Below are 19,361 nucleotides of genomic sequence, written 5' to 3' on the forward strand. Positions count from 1 at the left end.
GCTGACATGACTAGTAAACATCCAGCCAACATGCAAACCAATCAAAGCACCCGTGGATCACCAGCGATCGCCATTTGGGAAACCCGGCAATGACGGCACGTTAAACGAGATCCCATGCGGGCCCGCCATGTCCATTGGAGCGCGGACATCGGCCACGCTAGATAACAAGAGGAAGCTCGGTCCCCAGCGATCCCGGGCAGCTGCTTTATCACACGTGCCCAGGATGTGTTGTTGCTTTGGATGATAGCGAGATAGCAGCTTTGCGAATTGCGATTTCGGTCGCCCCCGATGGAGATATTGAATGAGGGGTGGGAGAACGATGGGTTATCATTTGCCGCGTCAGCGCGGTAGAGCTGCAGCTGCCCGGAATACCACGCCGTCTCCAGGTCCTGCTCTTGGCTCCTGCAGAGAAAAAGCTTGTTTGAGCGGGAAGCGCATCTTTTAAGAGCTTGGCTGCATGCCGTTCCCATGCCTTGTATCCTGGGCCTTGCTGACCTGCTCAGAGGATCTCGTCAATCGTTGCTTGAGCTCGCCAGCCAGAATTGCGAATAAGGTTTTCCAGACGTTGGGCCGTTCGTTCTTTTGTTCCATTGGGACCCTATTCACGTCGCAATGCGTTTCGAAAACAGCGTCTGGGTCTCTCTCGCCCTTGCGTTCGGCGCCGTCCCGGCCCTCGCCTGCGAGAGCTGCGAGCATCCCGAGAGAGACGTCGTCTTGACCAGAAATGTTCGTCGCGCGCAGCCCGATGCGCAAGCGGCCGCCGTCGCGCCTCGTGGTCCGCTCTCGTGGGGTCAATTGAACTTTCTTCACACCACTGGTAAGCCAAACTTGGTCTCTAAACAAAATTAGAGTGCAACTTCGTGTACACTAACCGCCTCGGCACAGATACTCACGGATGGTACGATCTCTAACCCCCTTCCCTAACGAGTGTCTCGCATGGCTCATGCTGACAATGTCTACAGGCTCGAGGGACACATTCGCGAGCAAAACTACGGTGCTGATTGGGGTGACTTTGTGAGCTTCGTCAAGCACATGCGCAAGAAAGCCAAGGACCTGGATGTTGACTTGCTGGTGGTTGACACGGGAGTAAGTTTTTGCTCACGAGCCATCTTCAACACTAGTTTTACTAACGCACATCTAGGACTTGCACGACGGTGCAGGAATCAGCGATGCCACTGGCGTTTCGTCTTACGCCAATGGCACCGGCGTCAACGGCCAGCTGTCGAACCCAATCTTTGAGAACATTGACTACGACGTCTTGGCCATTGGCAACCACGAGCTCTACGTTTCCGCCATTGCGTACGAGACCTTTAGCCAGTTTGCCAAGGTATACGGTGATAGGTACTTGACGAGCAACGTTCAGATCCGCAATCCCAGCACGGGTGCGCTCGAGACCATTGGCAAGCAGTACAGATACTTCACCACCCCCAAGGGTATGTGACCTCTCTGCCTTGGTCTTCTCGATATCTGACACAACTCCTACACAGGCCTCAGAATCATGGCTTTCGGCGTCCTCTTTGACTTCACCGGCAACTCCAACGCCTCCGTCGTCACAAAGGCCGCCACAATGGTCAAGCAGCAGTGGTTCCTCGACGCAGTCGACTACACGGAACCCATCGACCTCTTCCTCGTCATCGGCCACAACCCCGTCCGCCCAACCCAGAGCAGCAGCACCCTCAAGACCGTCTTCGACGCCATCCGCGCCGTCAAGCCCGACACCCCCGTCCAGTTCTTTGGCGGCCACACCCACATCCGCGACTTTGCCGTCTACGACGAAAAGTCCACCGCCCTCGAGTCCGGCCGGTACTGCGAGACCGTCGGCTGGCTGTCGCTGAGCGGCGTCAAGTCAGATAGCTACAAGGGCGCCGTATATCCCAAGGGCGTGCCTCACCCGTCTCAAAAGGCCGTCAACGTGACTGCTGGACAGACGGCTAGTTCCGGAAACTCTAGCATCACGTACTCTCGCCGCTACCTGGACTGGTAAGAAGATGACTACACACACACCGTCAAGATTCCGCAGTCTGTTACTGACTACATCTCCTAGGAACACTCTCACCTTCGAATACCACGCAGTCGGCAGCCAACACAAAGCCTTCAACACCACAAAGGGCCTCGCCGTCTCCGCAAACATCACAGCAACCCGCAAGAAGCTCAACCTCACCTCCCTCTACGGCTGCGCGCCCCAGACGTGGTGCATCGCCTGCGCGCCCTACATGTCCGCCGGCTCCATCTTCTCCCTGCTGACGACCGCCCTCTCCGCCACAATCGTCACCGAGGCCCGCAAGACCACGCCGCGCATCATCCTCGCCAACACGGGCCACATCCGCTTCGACCTCGCCGAGGGCCCCTTTGACTACGACTCCTCCTTCATCGTGTCCCCCTTCACCGACGGCTTCCAGTACATCCCCGATGTCGACTGGTCTCTTGCGCGCCAGGTCCTCGCGGGTCTTGAATCCGGCGGGTTCCCCTCCAAGCGCAGACGTTCTCTCTCGTCAGACTCGTTTGGCTTCGGACAGGTTAACCCGGCCCTCTCGGCCGTTGACAGCTGCATCGACCCGCACGTGACGAACGACCACTTCTCCAAGAGGTCCTACGCCGGCGGGCGCATCGTTAGACGCCAGGCCGTCACGCCGGGGTACACGACCACCGACGACTTTGGCACCGACGGAGACGATACCGTGCACAGCGAGATCCCGACGTATGATTACCCTGACTTCTTCCAGGCCAACGGCAGCTTCCCGGCCAGTGGCGAGCTTGCCGACGACGACAAGATTGATCTCATCTTCTTGGACTACGTTGCGGGTTCCGTCGTCTCGGTTCTGCGCTCTCTTGGGGGCAACTATACGTCTGCTGACGTCTCTTACTATCTTCCTAGCGTAAGTCAATGTCCGGGAGGATGGGTGACTGTCGTTTACCTGGATGTGATGAGCTGACTTGTCTCATAGACTTTCACGACCAACTCGTATCTGCCCGCGTTCGCAAAGAGCAATGAGGCGTGGCAGGCGAATGTGCCGAACTGTCCCGTTGGATTGGGCATCGGCTACAACACCACCAGTGCTTGATATTGAGTTGTAGATAGTTGCCACTTTCAAGTGCAAAAGCAGCATCCAGAGGGGTGTGGGAATCGTGGTGTTAACATTGGTATATCTGGGCCCATCAGGTGTTTGGCGCATGAAGATCGCTCGCAGGATCTCTCACCCGCCACCGGTACATATTTATTCTCTTCAATTGCACATATCCTACACGCTATCAAGAGTCTGTGATCTATGACATCTGATTTCTCAGTGTTGAGGGTGTAAGCCACCTTCGCCCGCTCGAAGACCCAAACAACCAAGCCAAATACTTTTATCTTCATCATTCCATCTTTCATCATTTCAGCATCTCAAATTGTCTCCGACGTCTTCAGTCCCGCAGTAACCCCCGAAACAATAAGATGTGCAGCCTTAGCAATCGTCCTTCGATCATTCACCTCGGCGCGGAACTCGGGCCCAAACGTAATCGTAATCGCATCCCTCTTTGTTACGCGTCTACTCTCTACCGCCTGCGGGGAGACGTACGCTTTAGCCCGGTACGAAGGCTGCCAATTCGTCGCCGCGTCCCGCAGCAGCCTCTCCAGGTTGGCTTCGGTCATCGGGGAGGAGGAGGAGGACAACGACGATGACGAGGCAGCAGAGCCGGAGGTGGAAGCGAGCCCGTCCAGGTACCGGAATATCCACCACGACTGCCCTGCCTTATTGACAAGCACGCCGAAGAGCATCCAGAGGGCACCGTCCTTTTGGCTGAGGGAGTTTGCGTGGAGTCGGATGAGAGCGCCGTGTGCTTCGACTGCGTTGAAGACTGCCGAGTTTAGTCCCGAGTTTGGTCCAGTCGTCGCTGTTGTCGTTGTCGTTGGTGACGGCGGGAACTTAAACTTCTTCATGGTGATGAACCCCGCCATGGAATCCGTATACCTCGGTATCGCCTCGATGCGTGTAAAGATCTCGACGCCAGAGCCCCGGCTATGCATGACAAGGAGCATGATGGCGTACTCGCCCAGGTGAAAGCTCGAGTCGTGCGGCTTGAGCTGGACGATGCCGAGATCGCTTCCCGGCGCCTTTGAGGGGACGAAGATGTCGTGGACTTCGACTTTGAGGCTGCTGCCGGACTTTAGGAGCCCTAGATCGCGCGTGTTCCATCGCAGCGAGATGGGTCGGGGGAAGTCCCGGACGACTCTGTACGTGTCCACTAGGCCGGTGCTCTCCAGGGGAACCCCGATGAGGTGGCCGCCCTTTGTGCTGGCGGATAGGATGCCGATACACTCCGGGGGCCGGAAGCCAAAGTTGGAAATGCGGATGTTGGCGGGGCGTACCAGCATCAACTGTATCGACAAGCCAAAGTTGGTCATGGAATACGGTACCGGCCTGCTAGAGGCGTCATGCGCCGGGTGATAATCCTGTCCGTTTCTAAAGTTGCGCGGCGACGGCGCCAGCATGCTAACCCACGACCCCGGGTCGCTCTCCGTCCAGGACCAGCAAAAGAGCGACTGGTCCGTCGACGTCTTCAAGATCTCTTCCTGCAGCCGCGCAAACGCCTTCGCGCCCTCGCCGTAGAGGAGAGGCATGTTGATATCAAAGATGCCGAGCATGCAATACGCCATGTCCTCCTTGCGGGTCGTCTTGCGGCACGACAGCCACGACATGCGCTCGGCGACGCTGGCGTCGGACAGGCGTTTCCTGCTTCGCGGCTGGAGGTAATTCCAGTCAATGTTTGTGATTCTCTGGATGACGCCCGCGAGGAGCTTGCGGGTGCCCAGGAGGCTCCAGCCGCGGGCGAAGAAGAGGACCTCCCGCGGGGCTAGGAGCTCTTGCAGCGTCCAGCCGCGGGTGAACCAGAGGCTCCGCGAAAGGATGTCGAAGCTGTGCTCTGCGTCGCCGGCGGGCCCGTCTAGTCGTTCCGCGTGGTCTACGTCCGAGAGGTAGGCGTAGCACCGCACGGCGCACTCGTACCACGCAAACATGGAGTTGATGGCCTCGGACAGCTCGGCGGAACTCTCCTTGTTGATGCAGCAGGTGTCGATCCAGAGATAATCGAGTCCATCGTCAATCGCCTGAATCCTGGCCATGTCAATCTTGCGAAACCCTTCCCTCTCTCTCGCCACGCATAGGTCCTCCTTCCAGTCTTGAAACGTCACTTCATCGTGGCTCCACGTGTGAGAGACGATGGCGTACCGCGGGATCTCGTCGCCAAAGAACTCGGCCAGGGCCAAGGTGCGGGTGTTGATGAGGCGCATCGCACGTAGCGCGGCAGGGTCGAAAGATGCCGCGGTGGAGACATGTATCTCGCGCTTGGATCAGCTATGTTTGGTAAGGCACGTCATGTCATGTTGCCGGTGATTCCATGTGTGCGCAGTTCCGTAGACCGAAGCTGAGAAGCGGGGACATTTGCTGACCGTTGCGAAGCTTGAAGTCAGTCCTACACCGTTGGTTAGACCAAATGTAACCTCCCAGCTAGCAGCAGCGAAAATGGCTCAGAGCGCCCAGGTGGTGCCAGCTGCAGCCAGCTGATCCAGGAATCATTGAGTATCACGATGCCTCGTATATAAGTGATGGCAGAAATGATGACCTACAAAACAACTGGCATGGTTCTGGGTAAATTGTCTTTGTAACGGGATGCCTGAAACCACCTTTGAGCCTCAGAAAAATAGCTGTGTTGTATAACCAAAAACTACTCTCTTTCGTTTCCTCCAGTTTCGTTACTGCTGTCAACGATTACTCGGAAGGTGTATTCTTTCGGATAGTGTTTCCTGGCACTCTCTATCTTTCTTCCTCTCCAAGCACAATGTCTATCGGAAATACAACTGATTCAGTGCGGCAACGATCACATCCAGCGTAAACCTCGTGGAAAGAGATTGGAACTGGCCTGGCCAAAGCCCGCATCGTCATCGTCGGAATCCGAGGTGCCGTCGCCGTAATAATGATGGTAGGTTTCGGCTTCGTCCGACGACGCATACATAGAGACATCGGTATTACCGATGTCATTACTGCAGACCTGGCATGTGCTAGACTTGTTCGGCCCCGGGCAACCCCAAGCGGGACATTTCGTGTCCTTGTTGTCCATGTAAAGCCGCACCTTATGGGGTTCGCACCAAGGCCCTCCTTTCAGACTTGAGTCGCCAAAGTTGTACACGACGTAACCCCGTCTGGAAAGGCCAACCACGAAGTCATCGTCCACCGCAATGGTCCGGAATGCCTCCGACTCTTTGAACCAAGGGTTGTTGGTTTCCAGGACAACCGTTGATGACTTGTTGGCGATGCAGATTGATCTTTGGCCGTTACCCTCGAATTCATGCCTCCATCGAGCTATTTTGTCGCCCGTGAGGATGGGCAATTTGTTTTGAATGTAATAGATCGAGTCGTTCCACAAGATGCCGCCAGTCTGTGACGGGTCATGACTACCAAAATCCCAGATCGGCATCCGCATGCCGTTCAGGACCCTCTTTTCTACAATGAATGACTCCGTCACTGTGTTGAAGTTGATGCTTCTCACGGGAAGACTGGGCGTCGTTACAGCCTCGTTTCCGGGCAGCTCGCTCTTGACGGTGGAAAGACTGTTCGAAATCGACCTGTATATGTTGCTAATGTTGAAAAGTCCATAGGAGTTCATTGGTCGGCAATGTGTTGCAAAGCGTGGCACATTTTGAATCTTGTATTTTCGGGTGAGTTTATATGGGAAAGTTTTGACAAACTTCATGTTTTCGAATTTGTGAATCTCGACAAGGAGTTCAAGGGTGACGTATTGATGTGTGTGAACATCGATTTCTTCAAACTCAACTGTAGAATCACATTCACTCGTTTCGTCTCTCAGCCTGGAGTTGCCGAGAAACACACTGACGAAGTAGAGAACGTGAGGTTTTGTTGGGTGAAAGATGAAACCGTTGTTTTTATCCACGCCTCGGCATACATTCTCCTCCCATGGAAAGCCGAGGCCGTGCCGTTCATGGGATGCAGGAGAAATAGGAACCTGGAGCTTGACAAGTCCAGTAGACCAGGTCCAGACATGAGGCGGGGTGTGTTCAGCTTCATCCTCGCCATGAAAATAGTCGGGGTTGAAAATGACGACGAACGTATCTTTATGGGCCTGTAGATCCGTCATGTGCCTAGGAAGTGTAACACGACGGTGTTGGTCCTTGACAAGATCGTACACGATACTGAGACGATTAGCTGGATTTGAAATATGACTCGGTGTCTTTCTAATGGAGTGATGAATGACATGTTGTCGAACAACTTACAGAGCCCTCATGCTATATTGGTCAACGAGGATTAAGAGATTCTCCGTCATGGTATAAACGATGAAGTCCTTATCTCCCTTCACCACGAGGTCGGGAAGTGAAAGAAGCTTCCTTGTCATGGCTCGGATGTCGTCAACGAAGAAGCGGTAGGAATCCCACTGCCAGGCGACTTTTCCACTGCAGTAGGCGAAGCCGAGATGAGTCCTCAGTTCTACTTCTCGAGTATTATTGAAAAACCTCGAGGGTGTAGGTGTAGGCTTAGATTTGGCAAACTTGAGGCTGCGCTTATCGTATTTCAGGGCGGTGCATTTTAGCAGAGGCACATCGGCCGTGTTGATGGAAAGCCAGGAGGTGAGTTTGCCTTCGTTCCGGGCTGTGGCCTTTTGGGCTACAGGACGCAAGAGATCCCAAGCCGACGCATCTGGGGACGCAGCGACTAAACCAGGGAAGGAAATCTGGGCGATTTCTCTGACGACGGTGTCGGACGTCCATTTTGCTCGCCATACTTTGGAAACCTGAGTGCACCTAAGTGCGTCGCCGAGGCGCAGATACTGTGCTATCATAGCAACGACTTCCTCCGGAAGATGATGCATCTCTGCAAGTTTGATTGTGCTCTTCATTGTCAGTTGCCTGAGATGTAGAAGTTCCCAGGGCGTGAGTCTCGAGACAAGATTATCCAGGTTGGCGTGCCGGAGGGCTGTATTGGGAGATCCATCGTCGTTGGTGAGCTTCGCAAGCTGTTCAGCCAGTACACCATCATGCGAACCTCTGGCGTATTCCATCCTGACTTTGACTTTGGTGCTTGCAATATCAGAATCGGTGTTCTTGGTGAATAGACTGATGAGGGCTGGAAAAGCCAAAAGAGAACCCCCTAAGAGTGCAGCTGGATGCAGATGGAGGTACCTTAGGCACCTACCTACCTAGGTTGGTGGTTCTTGCCTTATCTAATCAGTGTATCTAATCGACCTTACCTAGGTAGCCCCATGAGGTAAGGTAGATAGGTACCTTAGGTGGGGCATCGGCGGGGAGTCTACCGGACTCCGATCTCGCTAGAGGCAAGTTTAGGTAAGCGATTGGTGCCTGGCTCACCCCAGCTTTTAGCTCGCTGTCCTCCACGGTCCACCAGCCACCTGGTCAGTGACATGGTACGGTACTACGGACAGCCTAAGCTCTGTGCCCAAGCGCCATGTCAGTGACAAACGGGCCCGCCGGACAACAGTCCAGCAGCGTTCAAACAGCCTAAGCGGCGCTCCAGAGTCCACCGGCCCGACGAGCACGACATCATTATAGGTGACAGAAGCGACCTGCTGACGTGCGAAATCGTGACTCCAACTCCTGACTCCGACGCGGGCCGTCCGTCTCCTCCCACCATCTTCTTCTACTCCCTCTTCCCCCCCCAGTCAGTTCCATCCCGTCCGCTACTATCCATCCGTTACCCGCAAACCCGAGACTTCTCCTCTCCTCTCCTCGCCCTTCCTCTTGAGCACGTCATGTTTGATCTTGGTTGTTTGTGATTCGAGTCTCGCGGATCCGGCCACCTCACTTCTTCCATCTGCGCAATAATGAACAGCGACTGCCCTTCTTTTTCTGTCTAATTGTCAGTTCTTCCCTTGGCTACCCACAGCCGACCAAGGCCCATATCTCCAATTCGACAATCCGTACTCGCTTCCACGCATCTCCGAACCCGACTGAACCTCCCACACGACCAACCCGTCATTCACCATGGCGCGAGCCGCAAACACCCCAACCCCGTCCGATGACCGGACCCTCGTTGCGGGAGCTCACGACGACGACGATGCTTCCTCCACAATCAGCCGCTTCAGCTCGAGATCCTCCTTCGACTCCCAAACACCACCGAGGCGGAAACGTCCAAGCCCCCGCGCGGCCACCACCCTCCGAGCAATCTCCTTCGTCGCGGCATTGATCTCGGCCCTCTGCGCGGGCTCCATCACCGTCTTCTCCATGTACGGACACATCTTCCAGGAACGCCTGCACTACACCCAGTTTCAGGTCAACGGCCTAGCCATCAGCAGCTCCGTCGCCCTCTACCTCCCCGTTTCGTTCCTCGGCTACATCTGCGACCGCGTCGGCACCCCGCCCTTATCGCTCCTGGCGGCTATACTCTTCAGCGGCGGCTACGCCATCGCCGCGGGCACGTACCGGAAGCTCGAGGCGGAGAACCTCGGCGGGCTGCGCGATTACGCCGGACGGCGCATCGGCGGCGGCGCCGACTGGACGTACCCGCTCATGATCTTTGCTTTCGTCTGCGTGGGCGTCGGTACGTGCTCCATGTACCTCGCCGCCGTCGCGACGTGCGCCAAGAACTTTGGCAAGGGAAAGCATCGCGGACTGGCGCTGGCTGTGCCGATTGCCGCCTTTGGGTTGAGCGGCATGTGGCTCAGTCAGTTGGGCAGTCACGTCTTTTACGAGCGCTTGCCGGACGGCTCGGCTGGAGACTTGGACGTGTTCCACTTCTTCGTCTTCCTCGCCATCCTGCTTTTGGTGGTGGGAGTGACTGGCTCTTTCACGCTAAAGGTTGTCGACGAAGAAGAGATATTCGAGGAAGCCGTTGAGGAGCTGGAGCGAAGCGGCCTCTTGGAGCGTAGCACTTCCTTCCTCAGTGCCCGCAGTCTTGAACGTAGTAGAAACTACGGCGCAATCGGACAGATCGACGACGAGGAAGACGGCGGCGTCTTGGGACCGGCGGAAGACGATGCCAAGCTCAGGAAGAAGCTCGTCCTCAACGCCGAGACCAGGAGCTTCCTCACGGACAAGACCATGTGGTGCTTCGCTCTCGGATTCCTGCTGATGATTGGACCCGGTGAAGCCTTCATCAACAACCTGGGCACCGTGATTGGCACGCTGTACCCTCCCACCATGCACTACGTCGGACCTCCGACCTCGGCCGCGACGCACGTCTCCATCGTCGGCATCACCAGCACCATCGCCCGTCTCGCAACCGGCACCCTGACAGACCTCCTCGCGCCCTCGCCGCAGACGCAGCACCTGCAAGTCTCCTCCACGTCGCCCTTCCTCCGCGGCAGACCCACCATCTCTCGCGTCGCCTTCCTGCTCTTCTTCGCCATCATCCTGTCCCTGGGCCTGGTCGCCTTAGCCTCCGGCCTCATCCAAGAGCACGGCGAGCGGTTCTGGATCGTGTCCGGTCTGATTGGCTCCGGGTACGGCGCCGTCTTCAGCCTGACGCCCATCATCATCACCGTCATCTGGGGCGTCGAGAACTTTGCGACAAACTGGGGCATCGTCGCCATGTTCCCCGCCCTGGGCTCGACTTTCTGGGGACTGGTGTACTCAGCCGTCTACCAGTCTGGCGCTGAGAACTCTCCCCAGCGCGGCGGCGGCAGCGGCGGTGGCGGAGACGTCTTTTGCTATGGCGCGCAGTGTTACGCGCCGACGTTCTGGGCCATGGCCGTCACTGTATGGGTGGCGTGTGGCATGATCCTCTTTGCCTGGAAGGGCAAGGGTGGATGGGCGCAGCGCGGCATCATCATCTAACTCGTCAAACATCACTGTTACTACAACATTACATCACATAACACATCTTTCTTTTTTATTGTCAGGCATGGGTATCGGCGTTTGGGCAAGAGCATTTGGGTTGAAGAAGGCGTGTCATATCTATTCCGCCGTGGTTTCATTGGGGTATATAATCGCGTAAAGTCATAAAATATCCGGGCCAGTCCTGTTTTCCCTCTCGTGATCCAAAATTCGCTCTCGCATCGCACACACACATACTTTCTGTCTCTCTTTCTCTCTCTCGTTCTCTCGCTATGTTTTTGTGTCATTCGATCATAGCATCATGATTGCTACCAAGGTCGCAAGCGCCATAATCAGGCCCGCCACCAGAGGCGTGCTCGTCCTCGCACTCGCGTTCTGCTGGTCGTACTCACTCATCGTCTTCATGCAGATCCATTGCGAATACAAGAGCTTGTCAAACAAGACGCTCATGACGGGCGTGTACCCGTTCAGCCCGCCTGTTGGTTTTGTCGTGCTCCCGTCCCCGTCGAGAATCAGCTCCACGTCGGTCAGCTTGAACATGTCGTACGACTGCGGCAGCGTCGGGTGGCAGTCGTTGTTGTCGTCTGCGTCGCCCGCGTCCTGCGCCAGCACGGTCGGGGCGTCCGGGCCGATGACGTCGACACCGGTGATGTTGACGGCGCCGGCGACGAGGTTGCAGTGGAAATCTTTATCTGTACGCGTCCGCTCCTCGAGGTACATTGCGATTTCCTGGCACCGGGGTAGGGTCTCGTCATTGGAGTGGGCGGTGCGGAAGTCGTCTACGTAGCCCGTGATCTCGTCCATACAGGACTGCTGGAGCCAAGGGCTACAGTCTGTGGTGTCGAGGTCGGGTACCTCGTGCGGTGTGGGCAACGTCTGGAACATGTGCTGGAAGATGAGGGCGCATCCCTTGGGGTAGCTCTCCGACGAGAGATTCAGTCCTGCGGGGGCGCCTAGGTAGTAGGATTGGGTATAGAGCTGCTTCTTTATCCAGCTGGGGGAGTTTGCCGGGGCGGGGGAGTTGGCGACTGTGGCGACGGTGAGGGAGAGCTTGCGAATGTCGGTGGTGTTCTTGTCGTCTATGGGTATGTCGAGAACCTCCGGGGCGATGCCGACGCGGCGGAGGACGGAGCCGGCGAGGGTACAGTTCGACTCGCCGACGAGGTCGTCGACGGCGCCGGGCGGGCAGTCTACATCGGCGCAGCCTTTTAGAGAGACCTCTGTTAGGATGGGGACCGTTGCGAGAGCGGGCCCGGACCCCGCGAGGACCGTGAGGAGGGAGGTCCCCATGAGGCTCGAGGACCAGAGCCTCATTCTAGAGGGGGTGTATCCGTAGGGGACACCGGCCGGCGGGATGGACTGGAGTTGCTTTCGTCTCGGTTGAGTTGGTTTACGTCAAGTGTTCAGGGGAAAGCGTGTTGAGAGGGACCCGGAGACGGGAAACCGGCAAGAGGCCACGCAGGGCCAAGACCGCGATGAACAATTGGGGCCTGGGCTGAATAGGTATAAAGACCTGGGTCCCGGGACGCGAAGAGAAGAGCAGCGCGGTGGGCGCGCCGGGCTCTGCTCTGCTCTGCTGCGGCGTGCGCTGCCTGGTGGGATGCTGCGCAGGTTCCGCAGGACGATGAGAGGTGGTTCGTCTGGCACGGAAGTACGGCAACGACGGGTGAGGTTTTTGGTCTCGGCGCCGTGGTTGTTCGCGGGCGGGGTGTGGGGTGCGGGTTGCTTTGCGGTAGGTTTGTGCGTGGTGTGTTGTGCTGGCTTTGCCGACCTATGCGGACTGCTGGGCAGTGGATGGGCAGAAAGAGCTGATGGAGTTCTGGCAGAAGCAGATGAATGTGCTAGGGCCGGTGAGTGGTCGATGGTATCACCAACACCTTTGTCGCTGGCTTCATCGTTCGACCTCGCGTCGTTGTTGTTGATTCCTGCATTGACTTTGGAGGAGTCGAGAATTTTCCTGGGCAGAGCGCCGAGAAAAGGAAAAACGTGAGCAGAGAGGCAGACCAGAGACGGGCAGCCAGGAGCGGGGTGAAAACCACCACAGCAGGAAGTACTTCGTACAGACACTGGCAAGACTGGGCAAGAACTGATCACAGATTACATCAATGAGCGAAAAAGCAGCAACAGCGGGCGAGAGGGTCGCGTGGTGGAAGGTGATAGGCGCCCAGAAGGTGATTCTTTCCTTGGCATTCCTTGGCGCTCTCACCGTCTGGTTGGCTTATCTAAGGATTTGAGGTAAATTCCTCAATTCCTCTTCGTCCACGAACTGAATTTGATGGTTTTTGAATGTCGAGTTGGCGTTGATTTGTTTGTGATTCTCAATTGAGTTGCTATAAGATGAGATGGCAGGTGAAAAAAAACTCACGTTATACTCATCTCAAGTGTGTCTTGAGCACTGAGGAATGGACGGTGAGTTTGGGTTGAAGAGTGAGTGTGAGAGTGAGGTACCTAACCTGAGAGGGGGGGTGGTGGGGTTGGGGATGACTAACCAGCCTGGAAACTACCTACCTTAAACTGCGTCCGATCTAATCCCCGGATAAGGTACCTGAGGTAAGCTTAAACTTCGGACTTTGCAAACAGCTCCTTCAACTTCACTCACTCCCACTCATCCAACATTCCTCATGTTCATGTCCTTTCTGCGGCTCATGCGAACCACTCTTTCTTGCTTCAATAGCCGCTACGAATGATGTTCGTGACGACATTGGACCCGGCCGTCTACCAACTGAGACACAACTACCGTTACGCTGAGGCATTGAGGCAGTGAGGCTGTGCTGGAGTTGGTGCTCGACGCCTGGTTGCCCTACTTCAACCTGACCAATCTTGAGAGCCCAAGATGAATTTTTACGCGTCCAATCTTCCGCATATGCGTAGATACGCAAGAAAGGTGAAGCGGTATGCTTGACCGAATCTTGCATTTGTGCTACTAATGGCACGCTCGATCGCCCTGTTTCTCGTGCAATGTGCCATTCTTTTTCCATTTAAAGTGATGTTGCTCCCCCTTTGCCAGAATTCCCCTCCACCTCACCTCGCCCAGCCTTGATCTCTTGGTATCATTAGACCGCAACCATCAACAATCCACATCCTACAGCACTCTTAGCATGATCGAGACTACTCCCGAAAATGAATGCCCCATCCTTCCATCAGTTGTGCTCCAGCCTGACACCATGGAGATGACGAAGCCTCTGAAACAGGCATTGGAAGGAGCCATGTGTCGCTCCTTCAGTCTCGATGGTGACTCTTCCAAGGAGTTCCTTCCCGAGCCCGATATCAACCGAATTCTTTCCGAGAAGTCGATACTTGGAGCTCTCCGGACTTCCTGCCCTGGAGCCGACTTCATGCGCCGCATGTATGCCTCCGCAATCGTCAAGGAGAAGAAATACACCAAGATATTTGCCATCCTGGTCTTGATTGGTCGAGCCGATGCCATCGCAGCCTTCAGACAGAATCACCTCGACGATTCGCAACTTCCATTGGCATTTGCTTCCACGTCGGGAGAAGAGACGAGCACATTGGTGCGGTCTACAGTCGCCCGATCTAGCTTCGATCTATCCTTGATGGGACTCAGTTACTACGAGTCGATACTCTTGGAGGAGACACAGTGGAAGTTTCTTGCCCCTGTGTTTGCGCGAGCTGATCTCGATAGCGAGACTCGCAACTTCCCGGCGTCTACTATCCTGCCTTTCGTCATGCCTGACTCTCCCCATGGAATCCAAGGGCCTCGCAATGGTTGCAGCAAGAACTCCCGCATATATCAGGCCCACCTTCACGACGGCCATCACGACTTTCCCGTCTCTACAGTCGCAGTCAAGCAGCTTCTCAACGCTGGACCGGAGGAATACGCTCGCGAGGTGGAAGCCCTCAAGACCTTTGGCGGCCCCGATCAACCCCATGTAATTGAGCTGCTTGCCACCTTCAAGCATGGAGATACCTACTACTTGGTGACTCCTTGGGCTGAACACGACCTTCACGGCCTCTTCACCGAACCGCCATCCTCCTTGGCTTGCGACTCAGCCAGCGCGGTGAAGCCTACGAGCATGACCGCGAAGCAAATGCTTGGTGTCGCCGAGGCCTTGAAGGCGATCCACTACTGCCGACTGAAGAAGCGCTCCATCGCGAGAGACCACGAAACGGCTGAAGAAGTCGATGGGGGCTACCACGGCGACATCAAACCTGAAAATATCCTCGTCGAAAATGGGCAGTGGAAGCTGGCTGACTTTGGCCTATCCCAGATCGGCCGCAAGCCAGACTCTTCGCAAGGAGACAGACCTGCAGGCTGTTCACCGGCGTATCGTGCTCCAGAGCATGATGTTGGCAAGTTTGATGGCCAAAAGGCAGACATTTGGTCTCTTGGCTGCGTCATGAGTGTCGCTGCTACGTGGATGACTCTGGGCCGGAAGGGGGTCATGAAATTCAGCGCCAATCGCCAGACAAAGACCGGTAAACGGCTCGACAACTCCTTTTTCGAGGTTTCCAAAGACCAGGAAAAGGGTACTCGAGTGAAGCTCAAAGCCGCTGTCTCTGACGTGAGTACCCGATGGATGTGTATTCGTATTATGCGTGGGTGCTAATGCAGACTTGAACAGTGGATCAGTCGACTCCATCGGGCCCCGAAAGCGAGTTCCTTCATTCACGACTTGCTTGATTTGATTCAAGACAAGATGCTGGAAGTTGATGGTTCCAAGCGAATAGCTTGCGCTGGTATTGTCTCCAGCCTCGAGAAGATGTACGAAAAGTGTATAGACGACCCAGGCTACACAGAGCCAGCTCCTCGAGGAGAAATGTCAAGTTGGGCATGCAGGCATGAGCTCTCAGTTGGGACCGCGCGTCGTGAAGCTCGGTCAATCACTGTCAACGTGGTCGAAGTACCAAGCCCAACACAACGCAGTCAGCCATTCTCGACGCGTGTACCACAGTTCAACTCTTCCTACTCGTCTACCGGCTCCTACAACTCGGAGTATGACGATACGATTGGCTTTCCCTTGGCTGCCTCATCGACAGAGCCACTTTTAACTTTTGGGCCTTCCGCCAATACCATGAATCAGTCGAACATTGTATATGGAGGCATGAACCTCACCATCTCACCTGACATGGGTCAACTCGGATCTCCAAACTTGGAAGAATACTCGTTCTCTTTTGGAGACCCCCCAACATCTCGTCCGAGTCTGACTGTTCCTGAAAACACCAAGAATGGGAAGCGGCGCTGTAGCACCAGCAACGAGAAATCTGCAGTCAAACGACGTAGGTTGCAGAAGCCGCCAAGAAAGAGCTCTGCAACCACACAGGGAGCGGAAAGCTCTTTTGACTTAGTCTCAGAGTCACCGACAACCAGTCCAGATGTAGAGGGCGCTTTTGCATGCCATTATTTCAAGCATGACCCTGAGAAATACTGCAAGGGGAAGTGGAAGTCGTGTGGAGGAGCCGGTTGGCAAGAATTTCACAGGCTCAAGTAAGCTTTCTCTTCCCCCTTCTGACATGTGTAACGCGTCACGCAGATGGAATAAGATTGCACCGGTTAACATGTTATCATAGGGAACACCTTCGTCGCAACCATCGCGAACCTGGATACAAATGTAGCAGGTGTCAAGTGCGACTGTCATCGGCAGAAAAGCTCAATAACCACTACAATTCTGAAGTTCAATGCCAAAGGCAACCTGCCATCGTCGATGATAACATGGACGACGCTCAGTGGAGCTCTTGTCAAGGACAGATGCGCGGGATGAATGGAGCCGGCAAGTGGGGGGAGATCTACAAAATCATCTTCGGACCGACATGTCCAGAGGTCATGCCTTCACCCTGTATGTGTCCTTCATATTGCCCAGCTGGAGCTGCCGTAAGGCCAAGCACGAACATACTGCTGACTACTGCTTAGATCGCGACGAACTTGATGAACTTGATAAATTCTGCAAGTTCCTGGACTCACAGAGACAATTTCAGACCTGTGACAGCATTCAGCGGGAGATTGCTATATGTCTGAAGTGGATTCGCGAATTCCAGGACCAACCGTCTCTCACACAGTCGTCTATCAAATCCGAAGTGCCGTCGTTGACCGAGGGCTTGTCCAATATCTCGACACTGTCCACTGATGTCATGGCAACGAGCATTGACCAAGAGCAGATTTACTACGCATATAATCCAACATTCGATTCTAGTTGTCAACAGATTGGAACGATGACGCAAGATCATTCGGTTGTTAACCTTCAATATCTTGGGTGTCATTTGAATTTTGGACCTTAAGGTATCTGATGTGAAGGAAAAGCCGGGCTGCTGGCACTGGCACAGCATGTGTCAATCCTCTCATTCCTTGAAAGTTCCTAGATTTCCTTGTTATGATACCCAAATTTTTGTCATCTCTTGTTTGCTTTCATCATGTTGAGGTGTATCGAGATCAGATTTTCTCTTGGAATAGAAAATCGCCATCATCTACGAGGTGAGAGTAATGGCATCTTCCCTAACCCAATGGAACTTCGCAATCTCTATGTGATCTTCAAGCTGCGACTGAGGACGACTTCAGCTCCATCTGAAATGATTTTTCTTATCCTGGTTTGTGATTGTGACAGATTTTTGATCAACGTCAAGCATGCATCGCTGCCGCGTCTGTTTACGTCAACTCTTGGGACAAGATGGTCATCCAAGCAATGATGACACATGCAAAAACGAGGTCATAACCAAAAGCCCAGACCGATCACGAGCAGGGGAAATCCCAAAGTCATTAATCAATGCCGCTTTAATAAGACTGAACTAACCAGACTAAGTACGCACAATACCAGGAACCCAAACACCAGAACTCAGTCGCGTTCCCCGGTCCTATGACACATCACGAACCACAGTAGACTTTATGAAAAGATCTAAACGAAAGCGATGAGGCTTTCAACTAACACCCACACCCACAAGATTTACACCCCTTCCCGCACCCAACATCATCCAAATTTGCACAATCGGAATCTCTATCGCACGTCTGCCAGTCTCCGTACCCCCTATTCCGCGCAGTCCAGCACCACCGCCCGTCCCCGTTGCACGCCTTGTAGCAGTAGCCCCCCGAGCAGCCGTAGTCGCCCGGATCGACGTCCCAGCAGTTACCCCAGCCGCCGCCGCCACCGTGCCGCCAGCCCCAGCTCCAGCCCCAGCGATTTACGGTTGTGGAGTTGACTCCTCCGCTCACTTTGTTGTCTGCGGACGCAGGACGGGGTCCGACGGCGTGTTCGGGTCGAGGGGCCAGGCCTAGGGGGTGGTCCTGGCACGTGCGGATCTGTGCGGGATCAACCCCATTGCCACCGGCGGCGGAGGTGTCGAGGGATGCGGCGGTGTATGTCATTACGCCGAGGGATCCGCACCGTTCGGCGGTTGTGGCTGGGGCTACAGCTGCGAGGATGGGGGTGGCGAGGAGGAAGAGGTGGGAGGTCTTCATTATGTGTGAAGGGGTTGAACAAGGATCGGTGGGATAGAGTGAGATGGCTGAAGCGTGTTTCTCAGGATTGAGTTTGCGAGGGATCCGGGTGCGAGGAGTTTGGTGCGAATGTCCCGACTGCGTGGATAGAGTTTAGATTGGCGGGAGTCTCGGGAATTTTGGATGCTTGTTTATGATGATTTGTTGGAAACAGGTTTGTTGACGATGATGACAGGGAGGATGAGGGTGTGGGTGCTGTCACTGTCTTTTCAGATGGGTGAAGAGATGTGATGGATCTGTATTCCCAAGAGTTGAAGCTGGTAAAGAGGGTTGCGCCAAATTCTTATACTTGGGTTTCCTACACCCTTTTTCAAGTCAGTAGTGATCATGTCCGTTGATCTCCGTCCTCGTCCCAAAGTTTTGATCTCGATGAAGCTTGAAATTGCCGTCACCTCCGCTATACTCCGTTGAAAGAGCAAGTTTAACATGCGAACACGGAATCTGCGGGCATCGGACTTGGCGGAGTGATGACTCCTGAGATACCTTTTCGATCTTGCTTTGAAGCCGGACCGAGGCTCGACTTACAAGAAAGTCTTCCGGTACCTTCGGTTTTCTGGAAAAGCCCGCCTCTTTTGTCTGAAAGGATATTCAACATCATTTCGAAGTGCTGATAATGACCGAGTCCGAGCTCATCGACAGCTTGATTACGAGAACACCTACAAAGTCATCGCCAAGCTTGTTCCGAAGTAATCCGAGGCATGTTTTTCACCCAGCCTATGTGATGAGTCCTGATGTCACTCTTCAATCTCTTTCTCCCAGATATTCGAGTTCATCATGCTACAGAGTTCATGAAAACTCCGAGATTCGAGGCGGCGTCACTGGGAAGTCGACTCGACTTGAGCTTGAAGTCCGGCATCCAATATCTTGCATACTTTCCGTGACGTCCCGCCACTTTGACACCAGATGGATATCAAGTAATAGCGGTTACATCCGTCATCGTCTCGATGCTATAGACCGCACATGTGATCTAGATTCTTTTTGATTATCTGCTGCTGCCTGAGATCACTGTATCATAGCATGCCGGCTGCACGACTCAACGCCCACAAAGTTACGAGTGGACAGAGCGCTTTGCTGAGAGGTCAGAGTGTTTTGATGTTTAACCTGGAGGCAGACATATTGTGTCGGGTCGGAATCGTC

At 54.7% G+C, this 19,361-nt stretch overlaps 7 protein-coding genes across 7 annotated transcripts; 3 read left to right on the top strand and 4 right to left on the bottom strand.

The window, feature by feature from the left end:
* Window positions 1-612: 612 nt before the first annotated feature.
* Window positions 613-3,062, top strand: CCOS01_03653 (calcineurin-like phosphoesterase; the record flags this gene model as incomplete). Its single annotated transcript, XM_060451839.1, has 7 exons — window positions 613-817; window positions 886-898; window positions 963-1,086; window positions 1,142-1,433; window positions 1,488-1,980; window positions 2,045-2,876; window positions 2,946-3,062. The coding sequence occupies 7 exons, from the start codon at window positions 613-615 to the stop codon at window positions 3,060-3,062; spliced, it is 2,076 nt and encodes a 691-aa protein (XP_060318104.1).
* Window positions 3,063-3,382: 320 nt separating this feature from the next.
* On the bottom strand, window positions 3,383-5,269 carry CCOS01_03654 (heterokaryon incompatibility protein; the record flags this gene model as incomplete). The annotated part of the gene is made up of 1 exon (XM_060451840.1): window positions 3,383-5,269. The coding sequence occupies one exon, from the start codon at window positions 5,267-5,269 to the stop codon at window positions 3,383-3,385; it is 1,887 nt and encodes a 628-aa protein (XP_060318105.1).
* Window positions 5,270-5,856: 587 nt separating this feature from the next.
* CCOS01_03655 (F-box domain-containing protein) lies at window positions 5,857-8,049 on the bottom strand (the record flags this gene model as incomplete). Its single annotated transcript, XM_060451841.1, has 2 exons — window positions 5,857-7,186; window positions 7,268-8,049. The coding sequence occupies 2 exons, from the start codon at window positions 8,047-8,049 to the stop codon at window positions 5,857-5,859; spliced, it is 2,112 nt and encodes a 703-aa protein (XP_060318106.1).
* A 940-nt stretch (window positions 8,050-8,989) lies between these two features.
* CCOS01_03656 (MFS monocarboxylic acid transporter) lies at window positions 8,990-10,780 on the top strand (the record flags this gene model as incomplete). Its single annotated transcript, XM_060451842.1, has 1 exon — window positions 8,990-10,780. One exon carries the CDS (start codon window positions 8,990-8,992, stop codon window positions 10,778-10,780), a length of 1,791 nt encoding a protein of 596 aa, XP_060318107.1.
* A 291-nt stretch (window positions 10,781-11,071) lies between these two features.
* On the bottom strand, window positions 11,072-13,156 carry CCOS01_03657 (uncharacterized protein; the record flags this gene model as incomplete). Its single annotated transcript, XM_060451843.1, has 3 exons — window positions 11,072-12,155; window positions 12,294-12,737; window positions 13,146-13,156. The coding sequence occupies 3 exons, from the start codon at window positions 13,154-13,156 to the stop codon at window positions 11,072-11,074; spliced, it is 1,539 nt and encodes a 512-aa protein (XP_060318108.1).
* A 307-nt stretch (window positions 13,157-13,463) lies between these two features.
* CCOS01_03658 (protein kinase) lies at window positions 13,464-17,014 on the top strand (the record flags this gene model as incomplete). Its single annotated transcript, XM_060451844.1, has 5 exons — window positions 13,464-13,540; window positions 13,788-15,303; window positions 15,364-16,018; window positions 16,273-16,575; window positions 16,650-17,014. 5 exons carry the CDS (start codon window positions 13,464-13,466, stop codon window positions 17,012-17,014), a joined length of 2,916 nt encoding a protein of 971 aa, XP_060318109.1.
* A 239-nt stretch (window positions 17,015-17,253) lies between these two features.
* On the bottom strand, window positions 17,254-18,185 carry CCOS01_03659 (uncharacterized protein; the record flags this gene model as incomplete). The annotated part of the gene is made up of 2 exons (XM_060451845.1): window positions 17,254-17,275; window positions 17,734-18,185. 2 exons carry the CDS (start codon window positions 18,183-18,185, stop codon window positions 17,254-17,256), a joined length of 474 nt encoding a protein of 157 aa, XP_060318110.1.
* Window positions 18,186-19,361: the final 1,176 nt, after the last annotated feature.

The sequence above is a fragment of the Colletotrichum costaricense genome (assembly GCF_030867565.1).
Source record: "Colletotrichum costaricense strain IMI 309622 chromosome Unknown Scaffold_3.1, whole genome shotgun sequence".
NCBI lineage: Eukaryota > Fungi > Ascomycota > Sordariomycetes > Glomerellales > Glomerellaceae > Colletotrichum > Colletotrichum costaricense.